Source organism: Eumetopias jubatus, unplaced genomic scaffold (genome assembly GCF_037043125.1).
Source record: "Eumetopias jubatus isolate StellerSeaLion01/CBP00866 unplaced genomic scaffold, mEumJub1_p1.0 scaffold_7, whole genome shotgun sequence".
NCBI lineage: Eukaryota > Metazoa > Chordata > Mammalia > Carnivora > Otariidae > Eumetopias > Eumetopias jubatus.
Window position 1 is genome coordinate 122,192,558 of NW_028274813.1, and position 27,884 is coordinate 122,220,441.

A 27,884-nucleotide genomic window follows, 5' to 3' on the forward strand; every position below is an offset into this window, starting at 1 on the left:
ACTGTGGTAATGCTTTACACACACACACACACCCCACACACATGGTTGTCTACTGTGGTAATGCTTTACACACACACATACACACGGCTGTCCACTGTGGTAATGCTTTACACACACACACACACCCCACACATGGTTGTCTACTGTGGTAATGCTTTACACACACACACACCACACACATGGTTGTCCACTGTGGTAATGCTTTACACACACACACACACCACACATAGTTGTCCACTGTGGTAATGCTTTACACACACACACACCCCACACACATGGTTGTCCACTGTGGTAATGCTTTACACGCACACACATACACACGGCTGTCCACTGTGGTAATGCTTTACACACACACACACACACACCACACATCACCACCCTCACTTCCTGCTTGCACAGTCCTGGGAGATTCAAGATGGATACTATTGACAAGATGAATACCATTGACACTTATTCATTCAAGAATCAGTCTTGGAGCATCGACTTTAGCCCAAGCGAAACCCTCCTTCCTCCTCTAAGGAATGCAGTCCAGCAGAGGATGCATTTTTATTTTCTTTATTTATTTTTAGTAATCTCTACGCCCAACATAGAGCTGAAACTCACGACCACGAGATCAAGAGTCGCATGCTCCACCGGCTGAGCGGGCCAGGAGCCCCTAGAGGATGCATTTTTAGAATGCTGCGCTGAACAACCCACGTATCTCCAATGCAGTGTGGTAAGTGCTAAAAGGTGCCTTCAAAGTGAAGGGCTGGAAAGAAAGAACTGGAGAGCAACTGGGAGAACCCAAGAGGTAAGAAGGTGCAGCCACAGGGGAAGGGGGCAGGAAACTGTACTTGACTGAGCACCTACCTTGCATATTTCATCTGGTTTGGATCTGACAAGGAATCCTGCGTAGTAGCTCTCACTCCTTATTTAACAGATGAAAGATCCAAAATTCAACTGGAGGTGGGTGACGCTGTGATTCTTCCCACAGAAGGGGCAGCCTGAGGAGGGCAGGGAGGGGCAAGGGAAGAACAGGATGACAAGAGGGGCTTTCCAGAAAGTCCTAAGTCCAGTTGTGAGTCTGGGCCAGGAGGAGCCTTTGGGTTCCCACCAAGTCACCAGAGCAGTTTGGTTTTACATATTTTCTGCTGTTAAAAAAAAAAAAAAAGGAAGAAAGAAAGTTGAAAATTACCGATCCAACTCCACAACTATTACCTTAACTCAGGGAGCTCCTGAGCAAGTGGAACTTTCACTGGAAGCAAAATCAAGCATGGAGAGGGTAGCCCCAAACACAGGTCATATCACCTTCACCATCAACACCACACCCAGTACTTCAAGGGAGAAGACATGCGTGCACATCCTCAAGCTGTGAGCCACGCTCCTCAGAGAATGGGACTAAAGGACCCCCAAAAGTCTACTTAGATGACATACTTTCCCACTTGTGGCCTCCTGGTCCCTCGGAGGACAGTTGTCCTAGGAAACCGAGACAGGTCCACTTTTTGGTGAAAGCAGGCTCCATCTGGGTCAGAGTTATCAATATTACCTCGGAGAATAGGACTTCAATGTTCACTGCCACACGGAGTGACTTACCTCTTCCCGGCAGCCTTCTGGAATGAGAACAGCAAGTGTTGCCATCAGTTTTGCAGATGTGGAAAATGAGGCCTCCAGAAGTGATGTGCCCTCCTCAGACTGCTAGTCAGTGGCACCAGTGTGTCCAGAACCGGGTCGGCCAGGCCTCTCTGGCTCCCAGCACTCCATCTACTGCACCATACATGTCAGGGCAGGAGCGGTAGGGAGACACACAGGAGCTAATAACTCTGAGGGGCAGCACCCTTTGAAACAGCTGGGAGAGGCAAGTAAAAGTCAGTAGGTCAGTTTCAGCAAGTTTGGTTTCTAGATTATTGGGAGGTATTTAGAAAAACATTGCACAAGAGGTGTTTATAAGCAGTGCCTGAGGAGACGAGGATTTCCAGATGAAGGAGTTAAGCTTGTCCTCTAGGAATTCAGGGGACTACAGCCACATGTAATGAGTGGAGACTAATGTTCCCTAGGCCCACTGGATCGTCCATTTAACTCCAAGTTAACCAGTACTACTAACTTATGTGCACAAGGAGACAAGGGGACATCGTCAGCAGGGAAACCTGGAAGAAGGAGTTAACAAGGGAATCTTGGGCACTGAGCAGATGGCCCTGGGGGGCGCAGAAGATAAGCGGGATTTGAAGCACAGTGTCTGTCCCCTGAGGGGGTTCATGGCTGGTGTCTGCCTGTCCCTCACATGACCCCTTCCTTTCGTTCTCTGCGGCTCAAGCACTAGCTGATCACAAAGCCACTCATTTCAGTCACTCAAGACCAGGAACAAGGGGTGCTCTGAAGCTGGCTTGCGATGGGAGAGCCCCTCCTATAAATTGACAGTTGGGGTTCTAGATTCTGTTGGTCTCTTGGAAATTTCGTTAACAGGAGCCTCCCACCCAGGATTCGGTCCTCTCTGGGTGTACTGAGGAAATCCAGGCTCTGCAACCAGAAAGGCTGGGGACCAGAACTCTGTGGCAAATTTGCCCAAAGGTACCACCACTGAGACCTGGCACGTGCCCTTCAAACACCCACAGTGTAAACAGCGGAGACGCTGTGCCTGCTAGGGCCTGGGAGGTGTGAGGGGCTCGGGCAGTGTTTCCTTGGAACCAGACTCCCCGCCCCACAACCGTTCTACAGCTGCCCCGGGCCTGGGAAGGGATGGAATGTTCTCCGAGTTGGGACACTGGGAAGAGCCAGCAGGAGCGGGGAGCTGCGGGCCGGTAGACCTCAGAGCCACAGTCGCTGCCCGTGCCGGAGAGGCAGGAGCTCAGGTGCACCAATGACTGGGTGGAAACCAAAGGGAAGTCACCACCCGCCCTCACTCTCCACCAGGCTAGGAAATCCTGTCTCAAAATCTGCCCGTTGTCCATGCCCTTCTCCTCCTTCCTCTGTGGCCTGGGGCTACTTTATCAAGTCAAGAGGGTGGGAAAAAGGAAGGCCCTGACTATTCTGTCCAGAAATTTGGGATAGCCTAACAGGGCCCAGCAGCAGGGAGGTTTGAAAACCTCCGGGGCGGACTGTGGAGGACTGTGAGGGCAAGCCCACCACTGGGCCCCCGCAGGGCTCCCTGTGATGAGACAGGACTCCGACGCTGGGTATAAAGGGCTGGGAAGAGCTGGTCACATGGTCACGTGCAAGGAAGGGCCAATGCCAGTTGTGGGTCTTCTTGATGCCGGCTCAGGAGAAGACTCGTAGGCCATCTGTCATTTGTATTTCGGCATTTTGTTGTTTTCTCCATTGTTCCCATAGGTATTTCTCAGGGCTTTGGCAGTGCAACAGGCCCTGGGCAAGGTCCTTACTGAACCTCTCCTCCCAGCCTCCGCTTCCTCAGTCCTGAAGTGGGGGTACGGACCTACCTCCCTTACCTCCCTGCCTCGTTGTCAGGATTAAGTGGGGCGGCGTGTCGAGCTTAGCACACAGCCTGTGCGTGGTTACCACTCCATATGTTGTCACTATAAGCTGCTGTGGCTTATCATAAACTATAAACACAACCCTGAGGGAAGTAAAATTCCATGAAAAAGAAGAAGTCTCATTATGACCTGCCTCAAATTGTAAAATCTCTAATAAAACTGAGGGTGTGTGGTTAGTGGTACAAGTGTCTAGAACCGGGTCTGTCCAGCTCCACCACTCCCTCCACGATGCCCAGCTTGAGAACAGGGGCAGGGGGCAGGGGGGCAGAGTACTGCCTGGGAGGGGACCCGAGGAGGACTTCTGGGATGTGGCTAAGTTGTTTTTTGATCTGGGTGCTGGTTACACGGGTGTGTTCAGTTTGTAAAAGTGCAGTGAGCTTACACTTCCACACGCTTATCCGTGTGTTGTATTTCAAAAAAAAAAATTAAAACAAGGGGCGCTGTCTCAGGATATAGTCATATGAATGCACTGGGACCAAAGGGTGAGAGTAAGATAGTCTCCTAGCTCCAGTGCTTGCCCAGAGAGAAGAGAAACAGATTGCGTACTAGATGCGGCTGTAGTAAATAAGATGCCTAGTTTTCCACTGCCTTTTGGTATCTGTGATATTTCAAAAATATAAGTTGTTTCATTTGGATACTGGTTAGTTGGTTTGTTTTCTTAAATATTTTATTTTTTAAGATTTTATTTATTTGTCAGAGAGAGAGAGAGAGAGAGCACAAGCAGGGGGAGTGGCAGGCAGAGGGAGAAGCAGGCTTCCCGCGGAGCAGGGATCCCGATGCGGGACCCGATCCCAGGACCCTGGGATCATGACCTGAGCCACAGGCAGACCCCCAACACACTGAGCCACTCAGACATCCCAAATATTTTATTTTTGGGTGAAAGTAATCCCTACACCCAACATGGGGCTTGAACTTACAACCTCAAGATCAAGAGTCGCGTGCTCTAGCGACTGAGCCAGCCAGGCGGTCTGGTTAGTTGGTTCTTATAAATGTCTTCAGCTGTGACTTCATCCACCAATACCGATAAATCGTAACTTAGGTAAGAGGCACTGAGGTTAAAACTAACTTACATTTAACATCTTACCAAAGGGAAGTGTGGGACTGAGTCCGTTTTCCAGCTCAGAGTTTTGGGCTCTCCCTGCCTCTTGCAGTTCTGTCTTTCCCCATGAAGAGAACTCAACTGGCAAAAACTGAGTGAGTTCCTGTCACTCACCAGGCCCTGAGCTGGGTGCTGGAGACAAGAGTTTGGGTGTGAACATAACAAATAGAAGGCGGAGGGGCAGAATCCTGTCCCAAGCTCTGAAGTTGGACAGTGCACAGGTGTAGGAGCAGGGTCAGAGAAGTGCAGGGAAGGCTTCTCGGAGGAGGGGGTACCCAGGCTGAGTTTTCAGAGATGTGCAGGTATGCCCTAGGTGGACCAGGCATTCCAGGAAAGGGGAACAGTGTGAAGACAAGGCGAGGCCCGGTGGAACACATTCAAGGGGAGCAGCCAAGGGGCAAGGAGGATGGTCAGGGTATCGGGGTGCAGTGAAGAGGTTCCACAGAGGCCCCGTTGGGAAGGCTTCATGCACATTCTAAGGAACTGGCCTTTCTGTAGGGATGGGGAGTTCCAAGGGGGTTTAAACTGAGTAGTGACGACTACGTTCTGTGTTGGAGAACACTCAACGCTGTCTACGACTTGGAGGATGAAGTGGAGGGAGCTTGGGGGCTACTGCGGTTGCAAGGGTCTGAACGATGCCTGGGGTTGGGGGGGTTGGTGAGGTGAGAGCTGGGAGATGTTAATAGGGAGGCAGGATTTGTAGGGCCAGATTCCTGAATGGCTCTAAGGGAGGCAAGGGAGGAAGGAGTCTTGGATGACTCCCAGATTTGGGGTTGGGTGAGGTCAGGCAAGGCCATGCTGCTCACAGAGGAGCCACAAGGGAGGCCTGCGGGGAGGGGGCTTCTGGACATACTGAGTCTGAGGCTCTACGAACGACCAACTGCAGCACGTAAGCTGTGGGACGAAGCCAGTAGAGGAGACTGGAAACCAGGGGAGGAAATGGCTGAGGGGGCAAGGCCCTACCCCTGGAGGGAAGTGGAGGCTCACACAGGTGGAGATGGGCTACCGCTGCCCTGAATGCACATCTCCAGGCTGAGCCTGGAGGAAGGAAGCGAGGGGCGCTACGGAGAAGTTGTTGCTGTGCGGCTGGCACGCTGAGGGAGGTTCCTGACATCTGATAGGGTCGCGGTTCTCCGGGAAGGGGAGCCAAGTCTGGGAGTTGGCTAGGTCTCCGGAAAAGGGCTGAAGGGTACAAGGCAGCCACCGTGGGGCTCAGGAGAGGGAAGTGGGCAAGTCCCGGAGAAGACCCGCCAAGAGGGGCACGGGGGCCTCGCTGACAGTAAAGCAACTGCTCTTTGTTTTCTTTTTACCATTTATTATACATTTTTAAAAAGAGTTATTTACTTTAGAGAGAGAGTGCTCGAGGAAGGGGGTGGCAGAGGGGGAGGGAAAGGGGAAGCAGACTCCCCACTGAGCGCGAAGCAGATCATGCCCTGAGCCAAAACCAAAAGTCGGATACTTAACCGACTGAGCCACCCAGAAGCCCCTCATTATAAGTTTTTAACTGTCCCAAGGCTGTTCCCATGAAGTTAGAACAAACTGGGGACAAAACCGCAGTCCCTAAATGCATATACATTTAGGGGAAATGTCCTTTGTTACAGAAACACAGGTGTAACTGAATTGAGAGCAAAGACGTGGTGGAAATAGATCTGCCAAGGGGACTGGGGCTTCCTGATGTCTTTTGGGGAAGAAGTCTGTGCCCTTCCATCCCACACCTAGCCGCACAAAGGCCCGTGTATGCTGAGCCCTCCCTGCCCCCGCAGACCCGCTTTAGGGCAAGCAGGACAGGAAGTGAAGGACTCCTAACCTTTCTAGGACCATGTTCTGTCATTTCCCATCCTGGGTCCAGCCTGATCTTGTTTCCCTTTTTTCCAAGATATTTTGTGTGCCTACCAGGTAGAGAGGAGTTAAAAAATAGAAAGTTAGAAAGTTTTGTAAAGCTTAATGTCAGTTCTTTTCTTAAGTTGAGACTTGGGGGAAGAGAGAACCAGTATCTTCTACAACCCAAATCCCAGAATTTACTGTCAGCTAGGAAACCACCCTACCCATTCTCCCTTGGATGGCAAGAAAACTTGATGAAGACAGGTAACGGGATTTCTTGTTCATCACTTTCCCTAGTTCCTAGCACAGTGATGGTACTTAAGTCCTCAATGTTTGCCCAGTAAGTGAAGGAATGGGAATTAATAATGGGGATTTTACAGCCTCCATGATTTGGTTTAACAACCATCACTGCTGAGCTTAGAAATGTCCTCCTTGTGTCTAATATAGTTGATTCTGGATAGAGATGATTCCCAACGGCCTCCTTAGGAGGCCACCTGGCTCCTTAGCCAAAGCTGCCACTCCAAGTCTTGGTTGACAGACTGAATGCACAGTTGGCGAAGGACAGTGGACAGATGTGTGCACTGGTCAAGCACACAGATCTCGGTTCACCCAAAGATGTGTTCTTTAAAGCCACTGGTTTTTACTCCCTGAAGGTCTCGAACTGCTTTCGGCCTAAGGCAGGAGGTGAGTGGGTGGGAAGTGAGGTGTGGGTTTGCTAATAGTCAAGTTCATACTGAAAGGCAGACGCAGGAAAAGAATGGGACTCTATTTTATTAGGAAATATTGAGCATCCATTCTATAAGAACCAAGGCCCATTGTGAGCATAGGCTCCATGCACTGGAGGAGGTGGTTTCAAATTTCCCAGAAACACCTTCTCTGTTCTCCTCTTCCTTATAACAAACCCCTTGACCTGCTATCATCCCGTGGTCTTTATGGTCTCAAGGCTCAAGGACCCAAGAACAAAGCCCTGGTAGCATCCCGGGATCAAGGATGACACCTATAGGACAACTCCTGATTCAAGCCCAAATCTGTCCAGAGGACAGAGGATGTGTCCTCAAAATCAACACTTCCTTAAAAATATGAACGTATACAAAAGCTCCCAGAGAGAACTCTAGCCCTGCACCTATAAAATAAAAACGAGAACAGGGGAATGACAAGTGCATAGAGAGATGATTTAGCGGCTAGTATCTGTGGGGGTGAAGACACAAGCCCATCCTGAAGGGTGCAGGGCTCTTTCACCCTCGAAGAGACAACCCACCATCCACCAGGGGTAGGCGGCTGGGGGTCCCTGATTTCCCACTCAAAAAACAAAACCCCACAAAAACAAGTGCATTCCCCTGACGGCAGACTTACCACAGGACAGTAAGCAAAGACACAAGCAAACGTGTCCATCTCCTCAGTTTCTATCCTCCCTGGCGGGCCCTGCTCAACTCTTATCAGTGGAAAGGCTCTGGGGACAGTGGTTCCAGGCCACACTCCCTCGGGTCTCGGAGTCCCTGACACCTTCCACAGATAGAAAAGGGCTTTACCTTCCTGTGGGTGACTCAGAGTTGGAAAAGCCCATCCACCTTGACCTGAAATCAAGGCCCAGGACACAAGGCCAGGGAGAGCGGCTTCTGACCTGACACCCTGGCACACAAGCAGCTCCGGGCGAAGGCACCTTAACCTGACCAAGGGGCAGCAGAACCACGAGCCCGCGCCTATCGCTTTCCAGTATTTCTGAGGCCTCGGCGCAGGCTGTGGGCCACGCTGTCTTCCGTCCCCCACGAGAAACACTCCCGCTGTGCTACCAAAGAGGAAACTGAGGCCCGGAGGACCAGGAGGGCAGAAGGCCATGGCGTGTCATGCAATGAAACGGAGAGAGACCCAACTCTGCAACCTTCCGTCCCCCCGCGCCCCCCCCCGCCCCCATTCCGGGGGACGTGAGTCTGCTCACCGAGACGGCGGCGGATGTTGGAACCGGGGATGAGCGCGGGTGAGGTTCGGGCCCAAGTTCCCAAAGACACCCCCCCCCCCCGGGAAGAACGGCTCCCCGGAAGGGGCGTCACCGTGTGCCCGTGGGCCGCCGCCGGGCGGCCGGCTCAGTCTGCTTTGTCTTTGGCGTGCGTTCTCTGGTGGGTGATGAAGTTGGAGCTGTTGCTGAAGCCCTTGCCGCACTCGGGGCACTTGTAGGGCCTCTCCCCCGTGTGGATGCGCTGGTGGACGATGAGCACGGAGTTCCAGCTGAAGCCCTTGCCGCACTCAGGGCAGCGGTAGGGCTTGTCCCCCAGGTGCGCGCGCTGGTGCATGACGAGGATGGAGCCGCGGCTGAAGCTCTTGCCGCACAGGAGGCACTGGTAGGGCTTCTCGCCCGTGTGTGTGCGCCGGTGCGCGGCGAGCTGCGAGCGCTGGCCGAAGGCCTTGCCGCACTCAGCGCACTTGTGCGGCTTCTCGCCCGTGTGCACTCGCTGGTGCTTGAGGAGGTTGGAGCTCCAGCTGAAGCTCTCGCCGCACGTCAGGCACTCATAGGGCTTCTCGCCCGTGTGCGCGCCCTGGTGCGCGATGAGGCTGGAGCTCTGGCTGAAGCTCCGGCCGCACTCGCCGCACTTGTAGGGCTTCTCCAGCAGGTGCGTGCGGCGGTGCGTGGCCAGGTTGGAGCTGCGGCTGAAGCTCTTGCCGCACTCGGCGCACTGGTAGGGCTTCTCGCCCGTGTGCGTGCGCCGGTGAGTGATGAGCGCCGAGCTCTGGCTGAACCTCTGCCCGCACTCGGCGCACCGGTAGGGCTTCTCGCCCGTGTGGATCCGCTGGTGGCGGATCAGGTTGGAGTTGTAGCTGAAGCTCTCCCCGCACTCCTTGCACTCGTACGGCTTCTCGCCCGTGTGGATGCCCTGGTGCGTGTTAAGGCTGGACCGGTTGCCAAAGCTCTTCCCACACTCGGGGCACGAGTAGGGCTTCTCGCCCGTGTGGGTTCGCTGGTGGGCAATGAGATTGGGGCTCCTGCTGAAGCTCTTGCCGCACTCGGCACACTGGAAGGGCTTTTCTCCTGTGTGGATCCTCTGGTGGGTGATGAGGTTTGCGCTCCGGCTAAAGCTTTTCCCACAGTCTCGGCATTTGTAAGGTTTCTCCCCCGTGTGGGTGGTTTGGTGTCTGCTGAAGTTGGAACCATCGCTAAAGCTTTTCCCGCATTCATTGCATTTGTAGTACTTCTCTCCCGTGTGGGTCCGCTCGTGGGTGATCAGGTGGGATTTCCGGCTGAAGGTTTTCCCACACTGGGGACACTCGTAGGGCTTCTCACCCAGGTAGGTGCCCTGAAGGCCGATTAGCTGCCCCACTTCCCTGCCCTGGGAGGGCACCTCCCTGTGGTCCCCACGTGGGGCATTCCCCTGGGGCCCCCTGGAGCCACAGTCTCTCTCAGAGTCACTTTCCCAGTCGGACTGCGGAACGCCTTCCCCTTCGGGCATTTCTGAGAACATCTCATGTGATTCGACATCCTCAAATAGATCCTGATTAGAGTTCTCCCCATTGTCGCTCTGGATCTCGAAATCTGAAACAGTGAAGAAAGACACGATTTATACTCCGTTTCCTATAATGATGAGAGAAGGAAAGGAAACCCAAGTGAAATATTTAAAAAGTTAAACTTCTTATGAAAATAAAGAGGCCAAAGGATCCTCAAAACTTTTAAAAACCAGGTTGATTTCCTTCTCCGTGATTATCTAGCTGTCAGACCTCATACCCACGTGGTGATTACCGAGAATTTCTAAGTCTTAAAGATTTGGGTTCTAGGTCTGTACCTGTTTCTCCACTGGGAAATGAAGTCAGGTGGGAATCTGGAAATCCTAATCAACAGAAAGCAACAGGGTACACAGTGACCCCCAGTACTCACCATGGTGCCTGATGTGTAACAGGTGCTCAATTAAATTTGGAGAATGAGTGAATGGGTTTTTCATTGGTACCACAGAAATTTCCCTAAAGCTTCGTCTCCCTTCAAAAAGAGTTTATGTAATAATCTCATGCATTACACTATATCCTGTGTTTATAATCTTATTAGATTATAATAAGTACAGCAAGATGACGGGACCCCTGCAACAAGAACTCTAGGTGTCTGTACAGATGACTGGAAACAAGCGAGTGGTTAGAAGAGCCCTAAAATGTATCTGCAGTAGGAGCTTACAGATGGACCTCCCATTGGTAATAGAAAATATCTACCATCCAGAAACTTGTCAAACTCTGCTGCCCAACACTTATCAAACATTCGGGTGAAAGAAATCAGGAGGGGGCACCTGGGTGGCTCAGTCAGTTAAGCATCTACGTTCAGCTAGGATCATGATCCCAGGGTCCTGGGACTGAGTCCCTCACTGGGCTCCCTGCTCAGCAGGGAGTCTGCTTCTCCCTCTGTCTCGCCCTCTGTCCCTCCCCCCGCTTGTGCCTTCTTGCGCGCTCTCTCTCTCTCAAATAAATAAATCGAATCTTTAATAAAAAAAAAAAAGAAAGAAATCAGGAGGGCAGATTGCTGACAACATATGCATCCCCTTCCTTCACTGAGAGACTCTGAAGTCTATCCCAGGATTGAGCAGGAGAGCCGTGAGCCTGGATCTCACTGTTTTGATCCCCATAGAACTGAGCTGTGTGTTGATTTAATAGCTCCGGCCAACAGTCAAACAGTCTGAGAAGTGTCATCGAAATTAATGGCCGTCAGGAACGTTAACACTGCCAGGAAGTTGTTGGCGACACTGTTTATGCCACACAATGTCCTCTTGATTAACGAGAAGGAAATTTTCCTTTAACCGAAATCCCAAGAGCACCACTGTTCTGAGTAACTGATGTGTGTCTGCCTCATGGCTCTGGTTGTGGCTCCCCCCTCTGCCTTGCCTGCTTGGAAGCTTGGAGCCAAACGCTCAGAGGGAGAATACTGGATGTTTGTATAGCCCGCAACCTGTGTTCATTTTTCCCTCCCATTATTTCCTTTTTTGCTGTAATTTCCTTGTGCTCCCTTCCTTCCTTCCTCTCTGCCTCCTTCCTTCTTTGGCTAATCTTCCCTGTATTGCACCAATTTTAGTATAGGTGCTGCCAAAGCGACCACCCTTGTGCTCTGTTTCTGCAAGTTGTCTTCAATTCTTTTTTGGAATTCTGTAGGGTGTACAGAAATAAATCAACGATTTACCGATCAGGATGACAGCCTGATTATTCCTAACACCTAACATCAGATCTCCAGAGAAAGCAGATCCAGCCAGAACAGGGAAGACAATTAGTTAAATAATTACACAGGGTCCTAGTGACATTCCCATTACTGAAGCTAAGAAATAGTTTATTTAAAGTTAGATGGTCAATTCAGTGATTATTAGTTTCTGTAGGTGAAGGTGAATTTCCATAGGTGCACAGGATAAAATCTGACATGCCCTCAGGCAGAACCTGGTGCTAGTTATGCTGTCAGTCCATAGAGGATTGTATTTAAATGTACAAGTAGGCTTGTGATTCTACTTCATGCTCACTAGCACATACGCCGCTGGTACTCTGTGGCTCCTGGCGTCCAGGGGACAGATATGGGCCTCAGGGGCACAGCGTATGTACCCACATGGCCAGGAGGACCAGGAGCTCTGCACTTCTGCAACTTCCTGCAACAGGGTTTTGCAAGTTTCTAGCACAGAGGTCTGCTCTCACTGCTCTTCTACAGGGTCCTCCAGGCAGAGGCCCTGATTTATTTTCTGCAAGCGAATGCTACCAAAAACATTTTTTTAAAAATGACTTTAGTAGGGGCACCTGGGTGGCTCTGTCGGTTGAGTGTCTGACTCTTGGTTTTGGCTCAGGTCTGATCTCAGAGTTGTGAGATGGAGCTCCATGTCATCATCAGGCTCTGCGCTCAGTGGGGAGTCTGCTTAAGTTTCTCTCTTTCTCTCCCTCTGCCCGCCCCCCTCCCGCTTGCTCCTCTCTCTCTCTAATAAATAAATTGTTTTTTAAAAATGACTTTAGGGTGCCTGGGTGGCTCAGTTGGTTAAACGATTGCCTTCACCTCAGGTCATGATCCTGGAGTCCCGGGATCGAGTCCCACGTCAGGCTCCCTGCTCAGCAGGGAGTCTGCTTCTCCCTCTGACCCTCTTCCGTCTCGTGCTCTCTATCTCTCATTCTCTCTCTCTCAAATAAATAAATAAAATCTTTAAAAAAAATGACTTTAGTAATTGTTCTCTTCTGAACAGGGACATTAGCTGATAAGGTTTTCCACTGCCTTAAAATCAGAAGAACTGGTTGGTATGTTCTGGAATGAGCTCAAAAGCAACAGGGAAAACCCAACAAAAACTCAAACTCCATTTGCAGTGAGATTAGGAGGAAGATTAATTTGCAGACACCAAAATACATATAAGGGCTTCCAAAAACAGCAGAGACAGGGCAGAGGCCAATGAGGCAGGAAGTGAACAAGCATGGAAAGTGGTGTGTGCACGTGTGTGTGTGTGTGTGTGTGTGTGTGTGTGTGGCTGGGGAAGGAACTGGGGGGCAGCTAATCTCAAAAAGCTCAGGCAGAGGGGGCTCCTGGGTGGCTCAGTCAGTTGAGCATCCGACTCTTGATCCTAGCTCATCTTGATCTCAGGGTCATACGTTCAAGCCCCGCACTGGGCTCCACACTGGGCATGGAGCTTACTTAATTAAAAAAAAAAAAAAAGGATATAGAAAAAGCTCAGGCAGAAAATCACTTCCTAAAGGTAAGGACTCCCCCCCAAGAGCAACAGTGCATTTGGGGTGAGCAGGGCTGGCTTCTTTTGGTTCAGAGAAGTGCAGGAGGTGAAGCTACAACCAGAATCACCCAGATGACCTCTACATGCAGGAAGCTTTCTGTTTCTCTAGAGCAGAAAAGAGAGAGCCTTTGACCCTCACACATTAATCATGGCAATTATGACTGAGAAAGTGACATTTTTCATGCATTAAAAAAATAAATAAATAGGGTGCCTGGGTGGCTCAGTTGGTTAAGCGACTGCCTTCGGCTCAGGTCATGATCCTGGAGTCCCGGGATCGAGTCCCGCATCGGGCTCCCTGCTCAGTGGGGAGTCTGCTTCTCCCTCGGACCCTCTTCCCTCTCGTGCTCTCTAGCTCTCATTCTCTCTTTCTCTCCAATAAATAAATAAATAAATAATCTTTAAATAAATAAATAAATGAGGGTCTCCCGTGTGGCTCAGCCAGTTAAGCCCCTGACTTTTGGTTGCAGCTCGGGTCATGATCTCAGGGTTGTGAGATCAAGCCCCGCCTCAGGCTCCCAACTCAGCGTGGAGTCTGCTTGAGGATTCTCTCTCTCCTTCTCCCTCTGCCCCCCTCCTCCCTGTGTGCACTCTCTTTCTCTAAAAAAAAAAAAGGAGAAAAAAAATTAGACAAAGCAACCGCCTGCAGGAAGGAAGACCACATGGCAGAAGTTGGGAGAGACAGTGAGACAGCAGGAAGAGATGAAGTGGGAGCTGGCAGGACGTGGGAAGGCAGAGGCACTCCAGAGGCCCGGGCGCAGGAGAGGAGTGCAAAGGAGAACAGGCACTCTGGCGGGCAGAAAGGGACGAGTGGGGCCGAAATGAGAAGGGCTGTGAAAGGAAGAGGAACGAGGAGGACAAAGGGGCTAACGAGCAGGCCGGAAAGAGAAGTGAGACGAAATGAGAGTCCACACACACGTAACTGGAGCTCTCAAACAGGGGAACCAGACCCAAGGAACAGAACAAACGCTGAAGGTAGAAAGCTCCAACGACCCTGGGAAGGTGCGCTGTGTTAGGAAGACGAACCCACGGTGGCTAGCGATGAGACGGGACAGCAAGCAAAAGGCTCGAATCACTCAAGTGGGGGGGAGAACCAGCTGGGCTCAGACTGCTCTACGGTGACATTCATGCCTGTAGACACGAGGCAGACAAGGAAAGAAAGGGGATGGCCAGGATTTTGTGTTCAACAAAACCGTCCTTCAAGGATCCCGTTGGCAGGCAAACAGCTTTGAATACGCACGAATTCGCAGAATATGGTTCCTATGAGCCCCTCTTGGGGAAACTACTAGGAGGAGGGCTTCGGTCAACCAAGAGATCAAGGGAACTCTGAGCAAATGGGCTGGGCATGAGCACTGGATACACCAGACTTCAGAACCAAGTCTCCAACGACTGTGGCCATTACAAGGAGAAGAGAATGTAGAGGCTACCCAGCAACGTAGAAATGACACTCCAGCCAAAACTGGGGTTGAGAGAAAGCAGGACAGAGGACATGTTCATTGGTTGCCTCATATGGATTGCCCCCCTATCCTGGGAGTTCAAAGCGTATCATTTAAAATTGGCAAATCATGCACCCGAAGTGCATGCAAGTGTCTTTACCAGCGCAAAAATCAACCTTAGGGAACTCCAGGCCGGCTCAGGTGGTGGAGCATGCAACTCTTGACCTCGGGGTCATGAGTTTGAGCCCCATGTTGGGTGTAGAGACAACTAAAAAAACAAAACCAACCAAACAAAAGAAACTTAAAATGTTAAGACAGGATTACTGACGGAGACCAGGGGTGGGGAGGAGAGGGACTATCTTTGTCAGATGTTCAAACATGCTGGGAAACAACACAAACACTCTAGAAACAGACTCAGTAGACATGTGAATTCGGAACTGAACACAGGTGGCACATGGATAGACATATGAGCAGAACAGAAACAATCTAACGACACTAGGACTTGAACGTCTGACAAGGGCAGCCTCTCAAATCCAGAGAGAAAAGGCTCAACATTCAATTGACATTCAATAAATGATGCCGGACCGACTGGCGAGGCCAAATGGAAAAAATCTGAGGTTGGATCCTATACTGGGAAAAATCCCAAAGTGATCAAAGATTTAAATGTAAACAAAAACAGTATCCAACTATTAGCCAAAAATATAAGAATTCTCTTATAATTGGAAAGCCTTTCAGTATGATAATTTGTGTGACTATTTTCTACCACCTCACTGCAGAGAAGAATCCAGATCCAATGACCCCCCCCTGCCCTGACAGCGGCTTAAGGACCAGCGGTACCTTCCTTTACTAGACAAAGAGGCAAGACTACGTTGAGCTCCATGCTCAACATAGAGTCTGCTTGAGATCCTCTCTCCCTCTGTCCCTCCTGCTCTTTCTCTCTCTCTCTCTCTCTCAAATAAGTAAATCTTTTAAAAAAAAATGCATCCCTGATATAGATTTAAAATATATATGATTCTTGGGTGCCTGGATGGCTCGGTTGGGTGTCTGACTCTTGGTTTTGGCTCAGGTCATGATCTCAGGGTCTTGGGATCAAGCCCCACTTGGGCTCCACACTCAGTGCGGAGTCTGCCTGAGATTCTGACCCTCTCCCTCTGACCCTCCCCACTCTTGATGTGCTCTCTCTCTCTCTCAAAATAAATGAATAAATCTTAAAATATACATATATGATTCTCCCCTTGTGCACTGCTGGTAAGAATGCAAAATGGTGCAGCCACTGTGGAAAACAGTATGGTGGCTCCTCAAAAAATTAAACATAGAATTACCATGTGATCTAATAATTTCACATCTGGGTCTACATCCATAAGAACTAAAAGCAGGGACTCAAACAGGTATTTGTACATCCACGTCCCTGCATTACTTGTAATAACCAAATGTTGAAAACCCAAAGGTCTACCAACAAATTAATGAATGGAATATTATTCATTCTTAAAAAGGAATGAAATTCTGACCTATGCTTCAACATGGAGGAACCTTGAGGACATTATGCTACGTGAAAGAATCAGCCAGCCACAAAAGGATAAATATTGTACAATCCCTCTACTTGAGGTACCGAGAACAGTCAAATTTATCATAGTGATAGGGGTTAGAATGGTGGGTGCCAGGGGCTACGGGAGAGGGAGGGAGGAATGGGGAGTTGTTCACTGGGCACAGAGTTTCAGTTTGAGAAGAGGAAACAGTGCTGAAGATGGATGGTGGTGACAGTTGTGTATATTTAATGTCCATGAACTGTACACATAAAAATGATTAAAATGAAAAAATGGTTAAAATGGTAAATTTTATGTTATGCAAATTTTATCACACTCAAAAGAGAATATATGGCTCATAATTATAGGTACTCTATCAAATTTAAAATAGGTGACACTACCTACTAACTCTGAAATTAGTTTTAGAAGATTAAATAAATGCTCAGAAAGGCAGAGAATTCTCAGAAACACTCTATTAAATTATTGAGGGTCCAGTAGGCAAAAGAATTAATGAGTACTTCCCTGATCAATCGTTAAGGTGGAACATATGGTTTCATAAAGTTATAATTTACTTTTCTTCATTTCTAAATTGCCCATTCATATCTTTTATTTTTCATTCCACTGCACTGACTTTTCTTAGGGATTACAGAAGCTCTTACAGATCAAGGGTTTTTTTGTTGTTTTGTTGTTTAAGATTTACTTGTTTAGGAGCGCCTGGGTGGCTCAGTCGTTAAGCAACTGCCTTCGGCTCAGGTCATGATCCCAGGATCCTGGGAATGAGCCCCACATCGGGCTCCCCGCTCCGCGGGAAGCCTGCTTCTCCCTCTCCCACTCCCACTCCCCCTGCTTGTGTTCCCTCTCTCGCTGTGTCTCTCTCTGTCAAATAAATAAATAAAATCTTAAAAAAGAAAAAAAAAGATTTACTTATTTTAGAAAGAGAGACTGTGTGAGTGGGGGGGGGGGGGCGGGGGAGGGGAAGCAGACTCCCAGCTGAGCAGGGAGCCTGCCACCGGGGACTCCATCCCAGGACCTAGAGATCATGACCTGAGCCGAGGCCAAGAGCCAGGTGCTTCACCAGCTGAGCCACCCAGGCGCCCCCCCCCCCCTCCCCGCCAAAGGGTTTTTGACTCTTATCTGCTGTACCGCAGACTTTGTTGCAAATATTCCCTTCCGGTTGGTGTACTGTCTTTTAACTTTGTTCATGGTACCTTTTTTTATACAAAGGACTTTTCTGTTTTCCTGAGTCCAAGCCAGCTTTGAAGATTGCTGTCTTGCTTAAGAAGTCCTTCACCACAAGATTATAAAAATATTCTCCCTACATGTTATTCCAGGTCTTTTAGAGTCGAGATCTATAATGCATCTGAAATTTATTTTTGTGTCACTTGTGAGGCAGAGATCTATTTCTGTGTAAGTTAAGAAGTAAGGATCGAATGTTATTTTTTTCAAAATGGTGAGACCACTGTCCAAACACCATTCACTGAACCGGTTGTTGGACTGCCTTAGGCCCTCGTCCTTCCCTCCCTGGTTAGTAAGCAGAAGCCACAGTCAAGGCTGAGGCTAAAGCAGCGGTCAGATTTTCCCCTCCCGGACACAGTCTCTAGACACATCCCCACTGCTGTTCACAGGGCCGTGCATGTCCCCCTGCCCGGCCAGACACCTCCTCTTCCTCCCACACTGGAAAGCCTATCACAATGAGTGTGAGGAAAACTGGTATCAGTAGGGAGACAAACCTGAATTTACTGTAATTGTTTTAGAAAAACGAACTAAACAGTCACACACTTTGGTGCTTCAGTATGGGTTAGGCTCCAAATTCTGGTGACGCCCACTGGATTGTGCCACCCCACTGTGTCTCAATGCCACGGTCAGAGCCAGTGGTCTAAAGCGCAGGCGTGATTCTCACACAGCCTCCTCCAGAGCCGGGCTCTCCCCATCGGAGGGCTGCCCCGGCAAGCCTGGCAGGAGCCTGCTGGAGCACCGTTCCCCCTGCACTCTGGCTGCCTGAGAGATTAACCACTGATAACAACGGCAGTGAGCTCCGTTGTCAGTTTAAATGACATCTGACAGTTAGAACGTTTACATCTCTCTCAGAGCTCTGTATGGTCCACGCTGCAAATATTTCAGTGACTTAAAGGTGACTTTTGTTTTGAAACTGAGAATCATAGCTTTAAAAAGACAAACACCGGCTGTAGCCTGTGAGCAGCGAGATCCACGGACAGAGTCTCAGCCTGGCCGCTGCCGCCCAGAGACTGCTGAGCCCCCGTCCGTCCGCCGCCACCCACTCCGGACACAGAACATCCAGTCATGGATAAAACTGAGCTGGTGCAGAAGGCCAAACTGGCCGCGCAGGCTGAGCGATATGATGACATGGCAGCCTGCATGAAGTCTGTAACTGAGCAAGGAGCTGAATTATCCAATGAGGAGAGGAATCTTCTCTCGGTTGCTTATAAAAATGTTGTAGGAGCCCGTAGGTCATCTTGGAGGGTCGTCTCAAGGATTGAGCAAAAGACGGAAGGTGCTGAGAAAAAACAGCAGATGGTTCGAGAATACAGAGAGAAAACTGAGACCGAGCTAAGAGATATCTGCAATGATGTACTGTCTCTTTTGGAAAAGTTTTTGATCCCCAATGCTTCACAGGCAGAGAGCAAAGTCTTCTGTTTGAAAATGAAAGGAGATTACTACCGTTACTTGGCCGAGGTTGCTGCTGGTGATGACAAGAAAGGGATTGTGGATCAGTCACAACAAGCATACCAAGAAGCGTTTGAAATCAGCCAAAAGGAAATGCAACCAACACATGCTATTAGATTGGGTCTGGCCCTTAACTTCTCTGTGTTCTATTACGAAATTCTGAACTCCCCGGAGAAAGCTTGCTCTCTTGCAAAGACAGCTTTTGATGATGCCATTGCTGAACTTGATACATTAAGTGAAGAGTCCTACAAAGACAGCACGCTAATAATGCAATTACTGAGAGACAACTTGACATTGTGGACATCGGACACCCAAGGAGACGAAGCTGAAGCAGGAGAAGGAGGGGAAAATTAACCGGCCTTCCAACTTTTGTCTGCCTCATTCTAAAATTTACACAGTAGACCATTTGTCATCCATGCTGTCCCACAAATAGTTTTTTGTTTACGATTTATGACAGGTTTATGTTACTTCTATTTGAATTTCTACATTTCCCATGTGGTTTTTATGTTGAATATTAGGGGAGTAGAGCCAGTTAACATTTAGGGAGTTATCTGTTTTCATCTTGAGGTGGCCAATATGGGGATGTGGAATTTTTATACTAGTTATAAATGTTTGGCATAGTACTTTTGGTACATTGTGGCTTCACAAGGGCCAGTGTTAAAACTGCTTCCATGTCTAAGCAAAGAAAACTGCCTACATATTGGTTTGTCCTGGTGGGGAAGAAAAGGGATAATTGGTTCCAGATAAAAAAAATAAATTAAAAAAATTAAAAAAAAATAAAAAGACAAACACCTTTCCAACCCTCCAACATTCTCCATTCCCTGTCTTGTTATGAAAAATGAATGCATTTGCTCATTGTTGGCATGAAGGGAGCATTTTGCTGGGGCAGCAAACTCAGACTAGGTAACCTGTTGCCTGTGCTCACCCAGAGCCGGGTGATGCTACAGATGCCTAGAGAGGTCAGCTTGACTCTGGGGCTCAGATGGTGGACGAGAGCAGGTTTGAAGTGGACAATCTCCACTCCTCCCTAGACGAGGGCAGTGCTTCTTACTCTTCAAAGTGCAGACGAATCACCTGGAGGTTTTGTTAAATGCAGATTCTGCTTCACGTGGGTTGGGGTGAGACTGAGTGTGCCTTTCTAACAAGCTCCAGGTGACACAAGTACCGTTGGTCCACGGACCACACTTTGAGTAACAAGGCTCTAAGCAGTGGTTTTGACACTTTGCTGCAGTTTAGGGCCACCTGGGAGCTTTCAAAACTTCCTTGCCTGGGCCATTCCCCATGCCAATGAAATCAGAAAATCAAAAGCCCTGGGAGTGGGACCCCAAGTGATTCTGATGTGTGGCCAAGTTTGAGAACCAGAGGTCTGGCACTGTGGCTCGCTAACTGGTGATTGAATCAGGATCACTTGGAGGGCTCGTTAAACCACAGGGTACTGGGCCCCACCCCCAAAGTTTCTGGTTCAGTAGGTCTGGGGTGGGGCCCAGGAAGTTTATTTCTAACACATTTGCAGATGATGCTGATACGGCGGGTGCAGGGACCACACACTGTGCTGATGGTCAGAGGATTTACATATCAGGATTCATCCATTTTGAGCCCCAAAATTTCCCTTTTGCTCCCCTCTGACATCAGTTTCTTTTTTGGGTGGTGCAGCTTCTGTGAGATAAAATCTGTGTGTCAGGAGAGGAGACTTTCCCCTTTACCCTGATATTGCACCAACACTGGTGGGGTGGGGGCTGGGGAAGGCCACCGTGGCATGAGTCCACTGGTCTGCAGGCTCTAGCGCTATCTTCCTGCTCACCTCTTACAGAAAGGTGCATGAACCCTGGGTAGAGCAATCAGACAACAGTCTGGGCTCAAGCTGCCTCCAACTCTACAGTGACCATAGTTTCTGAACCAAAACCTGGGCCATACAATTTGAGAAATGATTTCTGGCCCCAGGCCACTTACAGACAGTCTGAGAGGTTGGTCACCCACTATTGAACTCTGAGACATTCTGATGATTTGCAAGGACAAGTATTTCATATTCAATATTACCCTGGACAATCTGGGTTGTCATAAACCAAATCACAAGAAAAAAAGAAGAAAAGAAAGTGTTCTGGGTTTTATGTTGGGACTTTCTAGCAAGTCATAGAGATAACCGCGCTTTTCACAAATGATCTTTCAGCGGGTCTGTGAAACACAGGCTGAAAACACAGCCGCCAGGCAAACCAGAGGCCAATCTCACTTCAACGGAAAATCCTCATCACTGGGGAGATGAGCTCCAGAGGACCAGTGACACTCTCCTGAGGCTTGCAATTCTGGCCATTCACCGGTTCATTTTCTCCATCCTATATTCATTGATGTTCACGTCCATGGCCAGCTCCCCGGCACAAAAGACTTTAAGGCAAATGTCCTCCCTGGGGGTGTGGATTCACTGTACCTGAGGTTTCCAAAGTCAAAGCCTGTCCCGTGCAAATAAATGCTACAGGTCTCCTGCACGATTCCTGCACTTTGGATGGATAATGTCAGGTCAAAAAGGCCACCTTCTAGTTTATACACAGGCCAGACAGGGAGGATGTCCTTGAGCCTTTGGAATTTGAGAAATGGGACTAGCACAAACCTCCATCCTCAGAAACATGTTTTCCTTGTGTAAAAATATCTTTGGGGCGCCTGGCTGGTTCAGTCGGAAGAGCATGTGACTGACTCTCGATCTCAGGGTTGTGAGTTCAAGCTCTGTGTTGTGGGTAGAGATTACTAAGAAAATAAACTTAAAAATATCTTTATTAATAGCATAAACATGATAGTATTCACTGGGTTTGCTGAACAAAGGATTCATATGGCGCTTCCAAGAACTAAAATGCCAGAGACTAAGAGTAAGTGCTCTTTTGCTGGACTGAGCTTCCCTGGGCTGCCTACTGGCCTAAGCACCCCCTCCAGGTCTGCAGCCACACCTCTCCCCTCCTTCCATACTTGGGCATGTCCCGGCTATGTTCTGCCAAATGTGGCCTTGACCCCATTTCGTTTTAAGACAAAAGCTTAGCATGGCCTTCTCGAGGAAAAGCAGAGAAGCCTGGAATGAAGAAGCTATCTGTCCACCTCCTTCATGGACCAGGCCAGCAAGGGAGCCTCTTCACACCTGCCGATGGGCAGGAAGGATTCATGTATCCGTGCCAGTGATACTTACTGAGTTCCCACTGTGTGGGGGGCACTGTGTGCAGTACTGTGAGAGAGGAAAAGAAAGAAAGAAAGGAGAGAAAAAAAAGAGAAAGAAGAAAACAGGTTCCATGCCTTCTGGGATTTTAAAGGTTCCTAGAAGAAATAAGACAACTATTCATATAAGTAGAAAACAAGATGGACCATAATCAAATGCTAAAGGACAAGGAGAATCCAAAAGCTCTGGGGCAGATGGCTTCTGGAAGAGGGAATCAGAGCTGCTCCCAGATGGTTGCAACTGGGGACAGGGGAAGACGGACCAGAAGTAAGGACGGCTTTCTGGAGTGGGTCTCCAAGGGTGTACACTCAAAGGACGCCCGGGATTTTATCAGACAGGGATGGGACAAAGCCACTCCAACTCAAAATTCAAGAGCACAGACTCATGCTAGAAAGCACAGGCTTCATTCAAGGAACAGCAAGATCTGGTCTGAATGGAGCGGGGGCAATGGCGGGAGGACCACGGGCAGCTGTGGGGCAGCTCTGGCCTGTCATCACACAAGGCCCCAGTTCCGAGCAGAATAAGGAGCTCATGCTTGATTTGGAGATGCTGGGGAACTCACGAAGCTTTCTAAGTAGGAGAGCACCCGAGCGCTCAGGTAGGAGCGGAGCAGGGGCCCTGGAGGGAGAAGAGGCTGGGCCGCTGTGAGAGTTCTGGGCAGAAACAGCAAGAGCCTGAATGCGGACCACGCATGGGGATGAAAAGGTCCTTGGAATACACAGGGAGAGATGAGCTTTACCACTTAAACCAGTAGCACAGGTCCCATCTTCATGGGAATTATAAGGACCTTTAAATGTGAGTACCCAGAGGTGCCTCCTAGTCAAATATTAAATAACCACTGTCCAAACAGGGACTGAAGTGTCCAGTGCTGGGTAAGTGTGTCCAAAGGTCCCGAGCTGGATGAACAGAAGAGAGGTCAAGTGGTTTACACTGAACAAATGTTTGAGGGGATGAAGATAAGAGCACAGGTTCCTCTGAGTAATCACGGGGAAGGTCAGGAGACTTTGTTAAACAAAGCTGATCTCAAGGGTAGAAGTCAGAGAACGGACGAACCCATCTTAGATGTTCTGGGAGTGATAAAAGGCACAAAGCCCCCACAGCCAGCCGGGTGGGGAGGGCTGTCACAGTGGGTGCCTGTCTCCACCTCAGAGGCACCTGCTCAGACCTGACCCTCTGCTTCAAGACTTCCCCCAACGAAACAACAACCCCAGGGGCGCCGGGGTGGCTCAGTCAGTTAAGTGTCTGACTCTTGGTTTCAGCTCAGGTCATGATCTCATGGGTCGTGGGATCGAGCCCCGCGTCGGGCTCCATGCTCAGCAGGGAGTCTGCTTGAGATTCTTTCTCTCTACCTCTCCCCTGACTCACGCTTGCTCTCTCTCTCTCGGAAATAAATCTTAAAAAGAAATAAAAATAAACAACAACCCCAGAGGTCACTCCTCAGCCCTCAACCCCTCTGGCCTCTCCACAGTATCTGACTAAGATCCTAAAGTTCATTACAAACTTGTCACATTCATCAGGAGGCAAGTAAATTAAGTTTTTAGGACAGGATGAGAGATTTTTGTTTTCTTTTTAATAGGAAGAGTAAAGTTGAAAGTTATTTTTCAGGGCCAGAGAAAACTGGGTACTTTGCTTCGAATAAAACCTACCAAACACATGTGGAAGCAAACAGACCGGAGTTTGAATCCTGGCTCCACCACTTACCATCTAGTGTGTGACCTTGAGTAAGGGCTTGACCTTGCTGAATTTCCATTTCCTCATCTGTAAAATGACAGTCCCACCCACCTCCCAGGACTGCTAGTGAGCCGGACACATGAGGAGCCCAGGGCAGGGCTGGGCTCACAGGAAGCCCTCAATGTCAGTCCCTCCCTGCAAAACCCAGCTTGACTCCTCTACCTCCCAAGTCCCTGAGCTTGGTCACGGCCTCTGCTCCCAAACCACCTCCTTTCCTCTCTTCCTCTTCCCAGGCTTCTAAATCCTCTGGACTGGATGCCTCTGAGTTGGCCACCTTTGTCTTAGTCCCCACCTGCAACACCCCACTGGGAACTATCACTTTGCACCACGGATGTGATACCATGCTTAAGGACATGGGCCATGTCCTCAGACCCGTGGGTTCAAAACCTGGTTTCGGCCTCAGACTAGCTGGGTGATCTTCAGGGAGTCACTTAACTTCTCTGGTGATAATAATGTCACTAATCTCCCAAGACAGTGAAGTGTCCGTCAGTTTTGCACAGCAGATGCTAGGCACGAGGCCTGGACCAGAAGGGGATCTGCAAACGCGAGCTAGTGTTATTATCCATTCTTCTTACCTGCGTCCAGTGCCCTCCCCTTCTCTGCTGACCCCGCCTTGGCCGGACTGCGATGCCGGCAGCCTGATGTCTAGGCGGCTTCCTGGCTGCGCTCCGGCCACTGGCCTCTCCCTACTCGAATCAAACCTACATCCTGTTGCCAAATTCCACTTCCTCCCATGCCCCTTGGGCTCTAGTTCAAGAACCTGCTAAGGCCAGTGACATTCAGTCCAAGCACCCCCCCCCCACCCTTCCCCCAAACTCCCCATCCTACCACTTTCTAAAAAACACACTTTCTACTCCAACCAGCCAGCCTCCCTTACTGTCACCTGAACCAGTAAGCTTCGTGCCACACCTCACTTTCTTCGCAGCTGCCAAACCCTCCCTGCTGCCCTGCACCTTTGCAAACTCCACTCCGGCCTACAACTTCCTGCTCAAGCTCCGCACCCTCTCTGACCTCTCCGGTCCTCTCCCCTCCTTTCTCTGAACTTCTGCGGCTCTCATCAGTGCCAAGGCAGTCATCATCCATGGGTCCTGAAGCGGCCCCAGGGACACAGGCAGATGTGAAGGAAACATCTGGTAATCAAGGGAGTCCAGTCTACAACTGAAGACCAGAATGGAGACGGAGTAGTTAAATGGCATGCCTGGATCCCAGAATGTATCAGTAACACGGGAGACAAGGATGGTAACCATGGCAAAGAGCTCATGTTTGAAATGACTCTTTCAAGAGCTTAGGATGACTTTATACCATAGCAAGTTCCTAGTTACTAGCTGGTCTTGGTTTCATAAGAATAACCACTTTTTAAAAATAGGATTATCTGGTTTTTCTAGTTGCTGGACTTCAGATATTTGGATGTTTATTGCACAACCAAGGGAAGGTGCCAAGGGGCGGTTTATACGGTCTTCAGTCCCCCTCCCTATAACGTCCATCAGCTTCCCAACCACTCGGAATAAACACAGAAGTAAACACTGTGCTTATTACACAAATATAGCTCCAAGAATAGTCCTGTAAGCCTCTCCTACACTGAGATTCTGGAACTACCATTGTACACAGGGCATTAAAAAGGCTGAGCATGGGGCGCCTGGGTGGCTCAGTCGTTGGGCGTCTGCCTTCGGCTCAGGTCATTATCTTAGGGTCCTGGGATCGAGCCCCGGGTCGGGCTCCCTGCTTGGCTCTCTCCCTCCCCCTGCTTGTGTTCCTGCTCTCGCTCTCTCTCTCTCTCTCTCTCTGTCAAATAAATAAATAAAATCTTTAAAAATTAATTAATTAATAAAAAGGGTGAGCATGTCCTGGTTGCCTGCAGCAGCAGGAGGACAGGCTGTCCCCGCCTCCGTCCTGGATACCACCCTCTCCTCTTCCACAAACACCACACTCCTCCACAGCGGGGAATGCTCCCCACCCTCTCCCCACGAGGGCCAGCACCTTACCGCCACCCCGGAGGGTCTGGGTCAAGTCCTCCACCAGGGCCACGGCCTCCTCGCTGCTCTCAGGACGATGCTCCTGCAGCCAGGCTTGAATTTCCCTCGGTAGCACGGTCAGCATCTGTTCCTTGGTGTGCACTTCCGGCCTGAGCCAGCGCCGACAGAGCTCTCGGAGGCGGCCAAGTGCACCCTGTGGCCCTCCAGCGGCCTCCCCGTGGGGGCTACCCTTGCCAGCACTCTGGGGAAAGGGCTCCGACCCAGGGCCATCCTCCTGCAGTACAGCTTCCTGCACCCAAGAGTCGTCCTCCAGGATCATGGTAGTGACCTCCTCCTGTTCATCTTCCTCTTGAGGCACCTGGACCAAGGGGCTCAGGGGGGTGGTTACTCTCGGCAGCTCTGCAGCCATCATCCACCTTCCCAGGGCAGTCGCCTCAGGCTTCTAGCCTTGAACCTCAGTCTTCTAGAACTGAGGGAGAAGACACCTTCTCCTCAAATTCCAACAAGTAGTCTGGCTGGGAAGTGAGAAAGAGAACCACAATCAATAAGTAGACTGTCTTACAATAACCTAACTCACAGCAGCCCAGGTCAGGCCACCGAGTCTTACATCCGCAAATCAATGCAAGTTTCCTGTCCCTCTTAAAGGAAAAATGGCTCACTCCTGAAAACCTCCCTCTGTGGCAAAAGAAGTTACAAAGAATCACAAGCACAAAAAAATACAGAACTTTTCTTTCCAAAAGAAAGAGTATCAGAAATTCAGAGTCCTCCTAAGAACCCAGGACTAAGTTATTCTGCCCTGAATCAGTTCAGACTTGCTACAGAGTGAGCCTTGACCTAACATACAACTCGGTCCCTTAACCCCAGTGCCCATCTAATAGGTAGAGATAATAACACCCATTCTTATCTTATGGGGACATCTTCAGGATTAGCAATGGATCCGGATGTCAAGACATTTTGAGCCTCACTGGGAGGAAGGCAGTATCTTAATTGCATTCTTACCATATGAGTATGAAGTTTTAAAATATTCACACTTTTCAATGTAGTCTTGGCCCCGTTGGGAATTTATCTTTAAAAATAACCATCTCTCTGAAGAAAAATTTATTTGCAAGGAAACAAAACCATAGCATTGTTTCTAATTGCAAAAAAACCCCCGACACTTTAAAAATCCAGCAACAGAGAAATGGTTAATGAATTATGCCACATCCATACAGTAAAATGTATTTAAAACTACACTGACTTAATAATGGCTACCTTTGGGGACGGGGTACTGACCGAGAAGGGACTCAAAGAAGCCTTTGGGGTGCTGGAAATGTTCTGTATCTTGATTTGATGACGGTTGCACATACATATGAAATGTAAGATCTGTGCATGCTGCTGCATGTAGCTTTAAATATTTTTAAAAATTATGCTGACGATTATTAGCCATTAATAATCTGAGATAATCTTCATAAACCTGAAAATTACCGATAAAAACAAACCTAGCCAAACAGAAACACCAGGCACAGTATGATCCCAAATCCGTTTAAAAATGAACACATACACAAGGAAAAACAAAACTTGGACGTTAATTCTACAAAACGTTGGGGGCAGTGAAATTACTATTTATAAAATAAAGCCTAGAAAAGCAATGAAAAATTATGTTTTAAAAATCACCACCACATGACAAAGACTCAGATAACCCCCCTTTTTAAAAAAAGGGAGGCAGGGAAAAAAAAAAGAAGAAAGCAAAGCTAGTAGGAACACCGAAGCTCTCAACGTGTGTTTACCAAAGGGCTAGAAGACGCACAGGTATAACAGAAGTCCTGCTTGGGAGCCCGGGAAAACTGCTTCCGGTCAGCTCATTCGCTGTCTGACCGAGGGCAAGACACGCCCCCTCGGAAGCTCAGTTTCCCCATCTCCCAGTCCCAACCCCGCGCCCCTGGCTAGATGTGCAGGGAGCTCACCGCCCCGAAGCAGGGTCCGGGTGCTTTCGCCGAGCGGACGGGGCGCGTCAACCCGGGGGCCCCGGCCCGCGGGCGCGGACAGCGCCCCCGACGCCCCTCCCCCAGCAGGGCTGCCCGCACCGGCTCCAGGCCCGTTATTCCCTCGCCGCGGGCTACTCCCCCGGCCCGCGCCGCTCCAGGCCCGTCTCTCCGGGCTCACCTCTCGGGAGACCAGGTCGGACTCCGGCAGCCACTCCGCGCGTAAAAGCGCCCCCGGGCACGGCCCGGCCCCTCCGGACTCACCGCGGCTCAAGCCCGAGGGGCACCGAGAACAAT

At 49.6% G+C, this 27,884-nt stretch overlaps 1 protein-coding gene and 1 pseudogene across 3 annotated transcripts; one reads left to right on the top strand and one right to left on the bottom strand.

The window, feature by feature from the left end:
* Positions 1 to 586: 586 nt before the first annotated feature.
* Positions 587 to 27,884, bottom strand: ZSCAN2 (zinc finger and SCAN domain containing 2). Of its 3 annotated transcripts, none has more exons than XM_028096475.2 (3): positions 27,769 to 27,884; positions 25,636 to 26,137; positions 587 to 9,907 (listed from the first exon to the last, which is right to left on the bottom strand). In XM_028096475.2, exons 2-3 carry the CDS (start codon positions 26,036 to 26,038, stop codon positions 8,466 to 8,468), a joined length of 1,845 nt encoding a protein of 614 aa, XP_027952276.1. In that variant the 5' UTR covers positions 26,039 to 26,137; positions 27,769 to 27,884; the 3' UTR covers positions 587 to 8,465. The 3 variants fall into 3 exon arrangements, with proteins under 3 accessions (XP_027952276.1, XP_027952274.1, XP_087881057.1); XM_028096473.2 differs by having other exon boundaries at positions 25,636 to 26,141; XM_088024931.1 differs by lacking the exons at positions 25,636 to 26,137; positions 27,769 to 27,884 and adding an exon at positions 24,229 to 24,370.
* On the top strand, positions 18,213 to 19,467 carry LOC114203071 (14-3-3 protein zeta/delta pseudogene; annotated as a pseudogene).